We start from the raw sequence: 14,149 nt of genomic DNA, 5'->3' as shown, positions 1-14,149 counted from the left end.
CCCTGTTGCCTCCCCCCTCCCCATGCCTGCCACCCCGCCCTCTCCCACTTTCTGGCCCTGGCATTCAAGACCGGAAACTTTTAGGCAGTGATCCATAGCCAAGAGCTACATTCAGGTGGGCAAGGTAGGGCATATATAAATAATAAAAAAATACATAAAAATAGCAAAATATAAAAACAAAACAAAATATATGCATAGAGATATCAAAAAGAGAAAGAAAATCGATTTCAGAGCTATCCTAGAGACACAGAGAAACCGAGAGATGTCTTGCTTTCTCTATGGCTTATTCAGAAGAAATTCCTAGTCTCAACTCTGTCTTATGTGTTGGTTTGTGTGTGTCTTTGTCCTGTCATATGAATGATTATGTTTATGGTCCTGTACTTATGTTCATAAACCACGGAGGCTAAGTTGCGCTGCTAAAACACTACACATGGTCTAGGATAGACAACATGGCGGCTAGGGGCCTGTGAGCATTGTGCTCCCTCCCAGTATGAGCAGGGAGGCGAAGCAGTGGGAGCCCTGTGAGAGGGGTGATAGTGCGGGGCACAGGATGACTCCTGAGAGACAGGGAGGGGCGCCTGCGTGCCCACAGTGTGGGTCTGCGCTTGGCAGATGGGCTGTCTGTGCCCGCTTGGTACACCAGGACAGCAGGGACAAGAGCCCACCGTGGGGACATGGAGACTGCCGCAGTGGGCAGGCTCGTGTGTCTCCCGGGAGGTCCCGGCTCATCACAGACTCAGCCAGGGGGTCCTGAGCAGGGCCAACAGCCTGGAGCTTGGCCAGAAGGCCTGCTGTGGCTACACATGGGCTCTGTCCCTGCCGTGCAGTGTCTGTCTGCCATGGGGCCCAGGAGGCCCAGGCAAATAATGCCGGCTGCCAAGCAGTGTGGCCAGGCTGGTGTGCACTCCATGACACTCCATGTCGTGGCGGGCTCTCGACCAAGAGGTGGCAGCCTTCCTGACCTGGGCACAGATGTCCTGTGTGTGAGTGTGTGTGGCGGGTCGTGGGTGTGGGAGTGTGCTGGGTGGCAGTCCCTGTGGGCGGCTGCCCAGGCAGGGGCCCCAGAGAACAAAGCAGTGGCCAGCTGGCGGCAGTGAGGTCCCACACCGAGGACACTATGGTGCCATTTTGTTTATGTTTCGCCACAACACACAAATGCACACACCCAACTTGGCAGCTGAGACTAAAATGGCCTGGCCAAAATGCTGGCAGTGGGTGGGTGGCTGTAAGGTCCCACACCAAAGCAGCTGCAGTGACAGCGGTGGTGATCCCACAACAACCAAGGACATGATAACAGATGCACTCTTTACGGTGCCATGCCTAACACTCCCCACTCCCCACCATAGTCCAGCAGACAGTCTCTCTTTACAGTGCTGTGCAAGCTAAAGTTTTGACACTGCTTAGTGCTATCTAGTGGCCACAGAGTAAGTTACAGGCAGATAGCTTTTCACAACTGCTTAACGCTATCCAGTGGCCATGAAGTTAAATTACAGTCTGATATTAACTTTCACAGCAGCTTAACATGGATTTAATTACAAGCCAATTACCAGGCATAGACATAATGTTCTTGATGGCTTAATATTACAAAAGAAATCTAAAGGTACAATTAAAATTAACAGAGTTCCATTGACTAAAGTTTATTAACTATCATAGATCTAAAGTAGCTTTGATTTTAAAATTTAATTCTCAACTGATGAACACCGAATAGCTGAGAAGCACCTAAAGAAATGTTCAACATCCTTAGCCATCAGGGAAATGCAAATCAAAACAACTCTGAGATTCCACCTCACACCAGTCAGATTGGCTAGGATAAAAGACGGGACAGCAGATGCTGGAAAGGTTGCGGAGAAAGAGGAACATTACTTCATTGCTGGTGGTATTGCTAACTGGTACAACCACTCTGGAAATCAGTCTAGTGGTTCCTCAAGAAATTGGACATAGTTCTACCGGAGGACCCAGCTATACCACTCCTGGGCATATACCCAAAAGATGCTCCAACATGTAATAAGGACACATGCTCCACTATGTTCATAGCAGTCTTATTTATAATAGCCAGAACCTGGAAACAACCCAGATGTCCCTCAACAGAGGAGTAGATACAGAAATTGTGGTACATTACACAATGGAGTACTGCTCAGCTATTAAAAACAATGAATATATGAAATTCTTAGGTAAATGGATGGATCTGGAGAATATCATCCTGAGTGAGGTAACCCAATCACAAAAGAAGACACATGGTATGCACTCTCTGATAAGTGATTATTAGCCCAGAAGTTTGGAATATAGGAAGAACAACCCACAATCCACAAACTACAAGAAACTCAGGAAGAAGGAAGACCAAAAGGTGGACATTTCATTCCTTCTTAAAAGAGGGAACCAAATACCCATGGAAGGAGCTGCAGAAATTAACTATGGAGCAGAGACTGAAGGAAGGGCAAGCCAGCCTAAATATAGCTATCTCCTGGGAGGCTCTGACAGTACCTGACTAATGTAGATGTGGAGGCTCGCAGCCATCCATTGAACTGAGTACATGTTCCCCAGTAGAGGAGTTAGAGAAAGGACCTACGGAGCTGAGGGGTTTGCAGCCCCTTGGGACGAACAACAATATGATCTAACTAGTACCCTCAGAGCTCCCAGAGTCTCAACCCCCAATCAAGGACTGCACATGGAGGGGTCTGATTGTTCTGGCAGCATGTGTTTAGTAGAGGATTGCAAATTCGATCATCAATAGGAGGAGAGGACCTCGGCCCTGTGAAGTTTCTATGCCCCAGTGTAGGGAAATGCCAGGGCCAATAAATGGGAAAGGGTGGGGTGGCAGGCATGGGGAGAGGGGGAGGCAACAGGGGTTTGTTCTTGTTGTTTTTGTTTGTTTGTTTGCTTGTTTTTTGGAGGGGAAACTGGGAAAGGAGAAATTTACATGTAAATTAATAAAATATCTAATAAAAAAAAGTTAATGAGGCCATAAACCTTATAAAATTCATTATAACATTGCAAGCCAGCCTTGCTTCTTCATATAAAGCTATGGTAATTTTAAAGATTTTGCTTAAAATTTTGCCTTTATAATTTTTTGTCTCTGCTTCAGTGCAAGAGGCTAAGACTTTAAATTTTTCAGTGTACGTTGATCTAATCCCTCTAAAAAGAAATCACAATACCTTTACCAATGGATATTAGTTGCTCTAAAAAAAGTTTCAGAGGCAATATATTTTTCAATATTTAATCCTCAGTTATGTCAAAAAATTATTTTAAGTTAAAAAAAATGAGTTACTGCCAGGCGGTGGTGGCGCACGCCTTTAATCCCAACACTTGGGAGGCAGAGGCAGGCGGATTTCTGAGTTCAAGGCCAGCCTGGTCTACAAAGTGAGTTCCAGGACAGTCAGGGCTACTCAGAGAAACCCTGTCTCGAAAAACCAAAAAAAAAAAAAAAAGTTACTTATTTCAAATTGCTTTTGAGTAAGACCTCAGCTTAAGGATACCACAAGACTTAAGCCTTTGGTAGACATTGTCTAGTAGAAGACAAAAAGCTTTTTACAGGAGGTACACAAAGCTTCTGTAAACAATTGCTATCTGTAATAATCAAATGTTTGGGGTTTTAAATACGCCTTTCATGCCCGCAGCATGGGTCTACGCTTGGCTTCTCCCCCCGGCCGCTGGGTGAGTCTCCTGGGAGGTCCTGAGTGGGGACACACCCAGGGACAGATCTTGCAGGGAGCTCCGGCTCATCACCGACACCAGCCAGTGGATTCCCTCTACACCTAGAGGCCAAACTTTGTGCCTAAACATTGCTAATTTGCAACTAAAGTGCCTGAGACATCCTCAAAATAACGTTAAGCTTGTTGCTTTTAAACTTTTGAGTTTTTATCTGAAGCAGGTTCATTACAGACATTCGGGCCCTACTCGACGCTGGACTCCAGAGAGTCTCTATGTGGCAGTTATTGATCGTGATGAAGAAAAGGTGTTATAGGCATGTTGTAGCTTTGGTCTGTATGGGAAAGAGGTGCACCATGAAGGCCTGCAGCCAATGATGGATACCTGGGTCTATGGCTCTCACCAACCTAAGACAGAGTCGTGTGCCAAGAGGTCGTGTTTATTGATAATAGACACCAAAAGGCCCGGTTTGTACGAATAAAAACAAACTAGTTTCACATGATATCCAAGACGGGTAAGGGAGAGTCCAATAGATCTATATCTAAGCCAGGTGGGGTCGTTAAGCCACCGAAGAATTCCCAGGCAGGACTATGGTGCATAAATATGCCCCATTCCAGCTAATTTTTAATAAATAAATAAGGAGGAACTGTGACCCTCCTCCAGCTAAGAGCTGGTTCTTTCAGACCTTGCCTTGCCACAAATAGCCATGCCTTTCTTTAAGCTCCTGCAAATAGCCATGCCTCTCTCCAACCTCCTCCTAATAGCCACGCCTCTCTCCAAGTTCCAGTTACGCTGGAAGTCCTGCCTCCACAGACTGAATATGAAGATGCTGATTGGGCCATGAGTTGCTGAAGGACTGGGGAAGGGGTTTTTCTCTACCTACCTGCTTGTAACAAAGAGAGTTCAATAAGGATGGAAGACTGAAAGCACACCATGTCTTGGTCTCATTTTTTAACCCCTTCCCGCATTCCAGTTCCCTTTTTTCCCAGGCTCCAACTCCCATTCCAGAAGACCCGTTTGTGTGTGACTGCAGGCAGCCACATCCTCCCATACCTGATTCTTTCCTTCTTTTTCCCCTCTCCCTCTTTTCTTCCTCCCAAATCCTTCCCACCCTCTACTTCTCTTGATTATTTTGTTCCCCTTTCTATGAAGGAATGAAGCATCCACTCTTTGGTCTTCCTTCCTCTTGAACTTCATGTGCTCCATAAGTTTACTAAATATTTTAATTAAATTTATTTGCTTATATATAAGGTACTGAATTACATACTTAAACTAGCAAATCATATAAATATATAATATTTGTAAATATAAATATCTAATACATTTCTACATGTTAGAAATATATGGAAACAATAGAAATATAGTCAAAGTTTAATAAAAATCCTTCAAAACTTAGTTTTTAATAAAACAATTTAAGAATACTTTCCTTAATGAACATTTACACTTTTGCAAGATACAAAAAAATACCTAGCTGCTAAATATACCTTCAGATACTACTGATAATTTTGTCTTAGAGTACTGTCTGTAAGTAATCACAAGATTTAAATAATTCTTATATGATAAAATGAATAGGAGGAACAACAAAAAATCCTGTTGTCAAGTGACTGCTAGATCAAGCAACTCATCATCTTCATCATAGTTCTGTAGCACTAATGCTTTAATACCTTGCACATCCATGAACTCAATGTTAGTGTTGGTCACGTAATATCTACAAAACCTAACATAAGAAATTACTAAAAGGAATTTATGGGATAGAATTGAGCTGTTAGACCACAGATCACAGTAATATATACCTCATGCCCCTCTCACAAGATCAATCTCTATTATTGTTGAGATTGTAATCTAATCTACTAAGCTTCATTAAATTATTGCTAATCTGAAGAGAATTTCTAAGCAGAAAAATCTTGAACTCAAACATAAAAGTAATTTTAACATGGATATAAGCAATGCTGTGGACTGGCATTGTTTAGGATCACAGCATCTTTCACTTTGACACCTCAAAGGCAACACAGATCCACACAATTCAAAGGATCTTAAGAAATGTTCATATTATATGCTGAACTGGCTCATACGTTTAACTGCCATTTGGACTTAGTCACACACATAAAAATAGTACTCCTAAGCTCACTGCATAGTGTAACATGTGTTTCAGCTGAAAGATGGAGGAGGTTTCTGGTTCTTTTTTTTTTTTTTTTATACAATTCATCTGCCCTAAGTTTCTCCTGGAGCCATTTTAGATCTCTCTAAGTATAAAACACATGATCAAAACCTCCCCCAAAATACTGAGAGCAGAGGAGATAAAACAAAATATAAACTTTGGACCCAAGATACAGACGATCTGAGTTGGAACTGACCAGAAAGCCTTCTCTCTGAGGACTACATTTCATGGTAGCAGAAGGCATCATTCTAGCTTCCAAAGGAGGGAAGCGACCAAGAGTCCTAACCAGCTAACATAAGATGTTTATGAACTACAACAATGACTAGCATGGCACAATAACCCTAAGGGTGCAGGAGTGGCGTCCATACCTTGGTGGTAACCAACCATTCTCTAATGGATTTCCTCCGCAAGAAGAAAATGATGCCTAGTACTCTAAGCCTAGCCAGCTATCCAGGGTTAGCAAAGTCACAGATCTCATGGAAACCTACAAATGGCAATGTACTAATATAGAACAATTTCTAAGTATGCCATAATATTTGATATTATACTCACAAATAAGTACAAGTCTCATCCCTCCTCAAAAAAAGTCTCTTTGCAAGAGATGATAATCATTACAGAAAACCACAACCAATCAAAATTGATAGACCAAAAGATTGCATGGAGCCTAGTCCTAACTGGTACATTGATCATATAATGCCTGCCCCTAAGGCTCAGGGATCATTGCAGAAGAACAAGACTGAAAGGTTGTAAACAGGAAGTTTGCTATAAGATTTTATCTCCCAGAAATGTCAGAGAAGCTACAACCATGAAGTCTCATGACTGCCAAAACAAGAGCTAAACAGGACAATACTAATAGACATGCTACTACTGAAGGGGAAAATCTCAGGGGGCCTCAGCCCTAGACAAAGAATTAAAAGCAAATAAGGAATTCTGATAATGGGAGAAATAGTCTCTTCTTTATGGAAGAAACCTCAAACTGGTTATCCAATACCAAATGGTCTACCCTGAAATGAAATCATATAAAGATAAGTGACATTAAATGAACTGAAGAAGTTTGTGTGTGTGTGTATGTGTGTATGTGTGCATGTGTGCTTTAAAGAATTCAAGAAATAGAGGCCATGGATTTAAGAGGGAGTGAGGGATAGAGACAAGGGAAGGATGGAAATGATGTGATTATGTTTAATTTTTTCCCTTTTTTATTTATTCTTTTCACATATTTGTTCCATGTTTTATATCCTGCCCATAGTTTCCCTTTCCTCCTATCTTCTCATTCCCTCTGCACCACCTCCCAACTCCTCTAGATCTACTTCTCTTCTGTTTCCCTTCAGAAAAGAGCAGGCTTCCCAGGGATCTCACCCAAACATGGCATAGTATGTTACAATAAGACTAGGCACATACTCTCATATCAACACTGAGCAAGGCAACCTAGTATGAGAAAAGGGGTCCCCAAATCAGGTAAAAGAGTCTGAAACAGCCCCTGCTGCCACTATTTGCTGCAGGCTGGCCAGTCTGGGCCTCCCTCAACCCGAGCGAGAACACAGGGTCCTAGTACAGGTCGGCAAGGTGTCAGCGAAGAAATAATGGCAGACACAACACAAGGAAGTGCAGGATCTGAATCTATTTCTCAAAAATGGCATCGGACTTTTATAGTCATTACAAAAGAGAAAAGAAAAATCTGGCAGCTCAGCAGTCCAGGTACATCTGAGGCCATCTAAAACACACTGAGTCTAAAACAGCAGCCATCTCCTCTAGACTGGTGTAGCAACCCCCAGGCTGCAAACACACTGGGGCCTGCATGGGCCCTGCCGGAGTCCCAGGGGACTGCGGGTGAGCCAGCCAGAGGGTAGAGGCTCCAGTCTCGAATGCTCTGCAGTTCTCTCTCTGTCCCTGTCTCTGTCTCTGTCTCTGTCTCTGTCTCTGTCTCTCTCTCTCTCTCTCTCTCTCTCTCTCTCTCTCTCTCTCACACACACACACACACACACACACACACTCTCTGCTCAAGGTCCTGCCCATCATGGTAAAGGCCCACTATGCTAATCATCTGGGCTAGTCAATGCCCTACCCACCTCATTATCTTTCTAACAATGCCAGAGGTAATTAGTCTTAATGTGTAACCTTGTCTTGGAGAAATTCCAAGCCAGGGTTTGGCTAAGATGTTGGAACATTGGTGGAGGTCATAGCATATGGATAAGAGACACAAAAAAAAGATTCATATTAGCAGCCTGGGTTCAATTCCTAGCACCTACATGGCAGCTAACAGTCATCTGCTACTTCTGTATGAGGGGATCCATTACCTCCTTGGGCACCAGGCATGCATATCATGTAAATATACATGCAGACAAAACACCCTATACATAAATACATTTTAATGTAAACAAACAAACAAATAAACAAACTTACCCAATACATCTTTGGTGCACACAATGAGAACTCGGATGACATTAGTCATAAGAGGTTTCAAGAGCTCATCTTGTGTCACAAGTTCAGGTTCTACCAACAGACAGGACTTTAAAAGCTGGGACAAAGAGGAAAGGTATTCCAAGAAAAAGGAAGCCTATTTGCAAAAAGAGATAAAATATGGTAACTAATTAGATCTTATGAAAAAACCAATCTCAGTGACATCACAGTGTTTTACTTTTCCATGTGTTATATGAAATCATTTCTTTATAAAATATACTTGGTAAGGTACTAAAAAAGCACTCATCATAAATTATGTGCTAGAAACTTAATATGCAACAGGCAAAACATAGTTTCCAATATTATAAGCATATCAGCATATCAGTAATGGTCACATTAGCACTATCAAGTATACCACAAGAAACAACACAGTATTTTCAAAGCTGATTTCTATTTAAAGAAAATCTTTGTATATTTAAAGTAGGTAAGTTGTGAAGCTGAAAGACCCCCAGAACTGGGGAGATCCTTACTCAAGTCTCGGGATGACTCGACCACCCAATGACTCAAAAATGGCATCAGACTTTTATAGTCATTACAAAAGAGAAAAGAAAAATCTGGCAGCTCTGAACAAACTTGCTGCAATCACATGAGGTTTATTGGGGATACCAGTACTGGGGTCAATCTCGTGACCATGCTGGCCAGCGGAGTTCGACGCTGAACACAAGAAGTGTGGGGTATAAAAGGAAAACTACAAGCTGGGGGTGGAAAGAGGGTTACCAAGGAAACAGAACATAAAAACAGTGGAAAATTTCAGAGGGACCCAACCCAAGGTATTCAGTTAGGAAGGGAAACATATTCATTCTAGGAATGTAATCTTCATCTACCCGTCGACAGGGTGGAGAGTCTCATAAACTAGTAGACCTTCATTCCTAGTTCCGCCCTCATTGTGGATCAGCCAGGAGGGGCAGGTATTGGGAACCAGAGCCCTGAGGCTCTGAGTTCTTGGAACTGGCTATTTTATATTTCTGGCTTGTTATATCTCTACTAGTACATTACTTTTCGTTAACATGCTTTTTCCCAAATTTCTAAGTCTCCCAGTCTTTCAAAGCCAATATTCCAGAAGCAGCACAGAGGGTATTTAAAGCCAAAATAACCCAGTTTACAAAGAAAGATCTAAATATGAAAATAATCCTCAAAATGCAAAAGTATGAGGAAAATACATCAAGCCTAATAGCCTAGGTATTGTTATCAATAAAATACATGTTTGCTTTTAGTTATCCTTCAGTATAAAAATAATATTCTTTAAGTCTGGTAGAATTCTGCACTAAAGCCATATGGTCCTGGGCTTTTGTTGGTTGGAATGATTTTAGTGACTATCTATCAGGGGATATGTATTTCTTCCTGTTTCAGAAATTTTAAGGATGCATATAGTACAAATCAGTTTCAATGTTTTTTATATCAAAGTACTTTTCTAGAGGCTCAAGATGAAAGATAAGGTAAGGGAGGACCACATTCAACACTACATTTCAGAGACAGGCTATGCTGAGTTGGCCAACCTGCAGGGAAGGTTGAGATAGAAGATGCATTGAGAAAAGACTGTCCAAGAAAGGAAAATTCTGATTCACAGTTAAGACTGTTTCCTGGATAGACTAACTACACTGTGATCCTAGAGGCCTTGATAAGCCTATTGAACCATCTTTCTCACTTCACATCAAATATCATGATTGGAAAAGTAGAACAGGCCTCTGCCTCAATCTCTGATCCTGTCTGTTTTACCTTTACTTTTGAAACTACACACACACACACACACACACACACACACTCCTTAGATACATATGTATTTGTTATCTAATTTCCAAATATAAGGAGAAAGGTCTTTGTTTCAATGACTTAGGAGAGATTCTAAACCAGAGAAGTTATTCAGTGAATGAATATTTGTCTATTGTATCAACAAAAAGTAAAAAGAAAGTATATCTTGTCAATGAGCTAATTCAAATAAAAAGTATTGCATTAGAAAGAAAATGTTCTTCAACAATGGCATGCAGAGTACTTTGAAGATGTTCTAGAGGTCATCTATGTGCAGAGTGCAGGCCATCATTGTGCAGAGCACTTCCAAAATGTTCTAAAGGCCATCTAGTGGTAACACAGGACTCTTCATATTCCACTTATCAACCCTCACCCACCCAAAACACTTGGCCTGTTAAAATTTGGTCTTTAAATAGAATTGCTAGTAGCAACAACTACACTGGAAATTGCTAAGCATATTTTACATATGCAACCTAGGGAAAAACCCTAAATTTAGTGAATAAATATGAGATTTTGGTCAGCAGGATTTTTTTTTTTTTTTTTAAAGACAGGCAGTTGTAGCACACACCTTTAATCCAAGCACTCTAGAGGCAGAGGCAGGGACAGAGGCAGGGGCAGAGGCAGGGTAAGGTGGATCTCTGTGAGTTCAAGGCCAGCCAGTTCTACAGAGTGAGTTCTAGGTCTACACAGAGAAACCCTGTTTCAAAAAATAAAAGAAAAAAGAAAAACAAAAAAATCAAAAAACATGCTAGTCTAACAAGTTCAACATAAGTAAAATAAAAGACATACCAGAGACATCCAAAAAATCATAGTAGTTAGTAGGTTATACCAGTGTCCCTTTATAAAATAGTGCTCCAAAAAATTAAAACAGTTATAACTAATGATGGAGTTAGGGGAAGTATCCAGTATTCTTTTCTCTAATCCCAGTCTCTCTTATACTAATTTTAAGCAATCTAGTTTAAAAGGCACATAACACCAAACATATACTGAGAGACTTCCATCTTTTTCTTGTGGGTGGATCTCCTTAGCAGAATTTGCTGTTTGACCCTTAAGGCAAAGAGATATGTGACACATGTGAGAGGCAGATCCAAGCTGCTTACCTGAGCCTGAGTATGTTCAACAGCAGATGGTAAAGGCTGAGGGGTCTTGAGGTCCTGGATGCACATTTCTATGAGGGAGGCATCCACAGTGCTGTCAAGGATAAAAGACACCCCATACATAGTTACTATGTTTCTTTTTAAAGACAAAAAAAAAACACAATGTGAAGTTTCCATATAACCCTGAGTATAAATAGAGAGAAAGAGCTTTTTCAAGTAAAGAAAATATTTAAGGTTTCCCAGAGTATTTCAGAAAACAGGAATATCTTGTTAGGTAAGTGTGACAAATTCTAAAAAGAGAAGTTGTCATAGTTGGCATCAGTTGATAATTTGACACACCTGAACAGAAGAAACCACAGTTCAGGAATTGCCTCCATTTCATTGTCCTGAGGGCATGTCTGTGAAGCTTGCTCTTAATTGCTAATTGTTGTGAATGGGCCTAGCCCCATGTGGGAGGGACTAACTCTGGACTAGTGGATCTATGTGGAGCTCAACAAGCCAGTAAACAGCATTCCTCCAGGGTCACTGCTTCAGTTCCTAGCCCCAGGTACCAGTTTAGCTCAGCTTCTCTGGATGATGATGATGGAAACCTATAAACCAAATAAGCCCTTTTCTCCTCTAAGTTGCTTTTGGCTAGTGTTTGACTGAAGCAACAGAAAACCTAGGACAGAAATGACAGTTTCTTTTTTTTTTTCCAGTTTTTTCTTCACATCCCAGAAAAAAGAAAAGCCAGTATAATTTAGCCAAGAGAAAAAAAGATATTTCAGACAGCACTGTTCAAAAGTAAGAAGAGAGAATGGCAGAGAAGTAGACATATGCATATGGTTAAAAGAAGGTGGGCATGCTGGGAGAGAGTAGTTATTATCAGGAATAAAAGAGAAGTCATAGTAAGCACACAAAAGGAGTATCTACACCCTAGCCTTCCTCACACTCACCCCTGTAAGCTGGGGCCAGCAATACCCTGTACAGGACAAAGCAACACCAGGCAAGGAATAAACTGTAATCTTTGATGGACCTGAGCACAACAGCTAAGGCCTTGCAGCTATGCAAAAACCATCATCAGGCCGGGCAGTGGTGGCACATGCCTTTAATCCCAGTGCTTCGGAGGCAGAGACAGGTGGATTTCTGAGTTCGAGGCCAGTGTGGTCTACAGAGTGAGTTCCAAGACAGCCAGGGCTATACAGAGAAACCCTGTCTCAAAAAAACAAAAAAGACCCAAAAAACCCACGATCATCAGAAGCTCGTTAATATTAGGAAAATGAAAAACTAAGGGTGTAGTAAGAACGAATGAGAATATACTGTCAGGCACATATACCTTGTGTTTATCCTCTCTATGCCCTTATCTCTTACCTACAGAGGAGTTCTATGAGATGAGCTTGTTGAAAAGCATTTGCAGCATCTCTTGGAGTAACTGCCAAGAGGTTGTCTAAAAGGCTACAGATTGCTGACAGCAGAGACGGAGTAACCAACACATACTGCCTGTGCAGGGAAGCAGACATCGATGAGTCATGAGGTTGCACTGGTCTGAGTTCACGTTGACCTGTTATTTACAAAGAGCATTAAACAAATTATTCCATCTATTAGGTCATTATTAAAATTTACAAGTTCTCATAACACAGGAAATCTAAGATGATGAGGTAGGTGGTTGGTTAATTCTTGTAATTGCATGGCTTACCTTAACTTGAGGCTAGGGAAATTTACTGATCTTATACCAAACCCCCATCCCTCACTCTGTGTGCTTTTTCTTAATCTTGTGAGTGTATATGTGCACATACAGAAGCACCCAACATGTAATTCCACCTACATACATGCACATATGCATAAATACATGCATATGTCTTGAGAATGGGTAATAAGAGCCAAGGTTAAAACAGAATGTTTTTTCCTAAAATTCTAGGTAGCAGAATGTTTCCAACTCCCAAATACTTTTGGGTTTCAGAAAAGCAGTAAGGTATAGTGAACTGTACATTTTTCAACACCTCCAATGGGAGCTCAGGTAGCACCAGAACTATGTTGGTAGTGCAGCATGCATACAATCACAATAGAGTGAATGAAGCAGAGAACAGGACTTGGAGCAGTGTTGGTCATTAAGTGTTGACTTCTGAGAGAACTTGACAGGAATTTTGAACTTTAAAGAACTGTGGACCCTCCCTAGTTGAAGCAAATGTGCCTCAACACTTTCAGTTCTTGCTGTTGAAGGGTAGAAGAAAAACTTTAAAAAGATCATTTAGTAGAAATATATAGTGTATAAGCTTTTACTTAAAGGACATGGAAAATTTTCTCTGAAATAAGCCAAGAATGTAGGCCAGCTAGTTCCAGGAACCTGCTGACCACAAAGGCAGGATGTAATTCATCTAGGTGGTTCCAGGGAATGGTCAACTACAAAGTGAATGACAATAAAACTACATTCTTGAGAATAATGAGTATGCAGGATGTTTTCCTTGTGATCCTGACTAAATCATGGGTTGGGTCTCTCTGAAATTTTCCACTGTTTTTTATGTTATGTTTCCTTGGTTACCCCCTACTCTCCCTGGTTTGTGATTTTTCCCTTTAAATACCCTACCCTTCTTGTGCTCTGGGCCAAACTCCTCTGCCCCTGAGTGGGTTATGAGCTCAGCCCCAGTGCATTATTTTGGGCTTCCCCCAAATAAACCTCATGTATTTGCAGCAAGATTGGTCTCTCGTGAGTTTCGAGGGGCAGGGGTCGTGTAATCCCGAGACTAGAGTAAGGGTCTCCTCTCTTGAGGGGTCTTTCACTGTCCTTTTGAGAAAACATTTGAATTAATTCCCACTTAAGAAAAATAGTACAAGGAATTCTGAGCTAAATATTTTACATAGCTATCTACCTGCCATGGAACCTTTTACTTTATAAATTGTTTGTAGTTCACAAGTATATGCTTCCTTAATAATTTCTGAAAATGGAGTCATAGTCTTTAATTACTACAAAACCATTAGAAAAGTCAGGGAATTAACAGAGATGGAAGGATACTATTTATTATCTAACTACAGACCGTTTCTAAATTGCCAATCATTCTACAAATATCAC

The 14,149-nt window shown here is 41.2% G+C and overlaps 1 protein-coding gene across 7 annotated transcripts in view; it reads right to left on the bottom strand.

Annotated features, from left to right (window-relative positions):
- Rttn (rotatin) overlaps nt 1–14,149 on the bottom strand; it is a 186,230-nt gene that overhangs the window by 36,049 nt on the left and 136,032 nt on the right. For all 7 annotated transcript variants that reach the window (XM_031366214.1, XM_031366216.1, XM_031366219.1 and 4 more), the window contains 3 exons: nt 12,454–12,643; nt 11,107–11,197; nt 8,204–8,357 (listed from right to left, as the gene is read on the bottom strand). In XM_031366214.1, coding sequence (XP_031222074.1) covers nt 8,204–8,357; nt 11,107–11,197; nt 12,454–12,643 — 435 coding nt within the window. The remainder of the gene's footprint in view (nt 1–8,203; nt 8,358–11,106; nt 11,198–12,453; nt 12,644–14,149) is intronic.

The sequence above is a fragment of the Mastomys coucha genome, unplaced genomic scaffold (genome assembly GCF_008632895.1).
Source record: "Mastomys coucha isolate ucsf_1 unplaced genomic scaffold, UCSF_Mcou_1 pScaffold13, whole genome shotgun sequence".
Taxonomy (NCBI): Eukaryota; Metazoa; Chordata; class Mammalia; order Rodentia; family Muridae; genus Mastomys; species Mastomys coucha.
The sequence above is the reverse complement of the archived record's forward strand: the minus strand, read 5'-3'. Positions and strand labels throughout refer to the sequence as shown.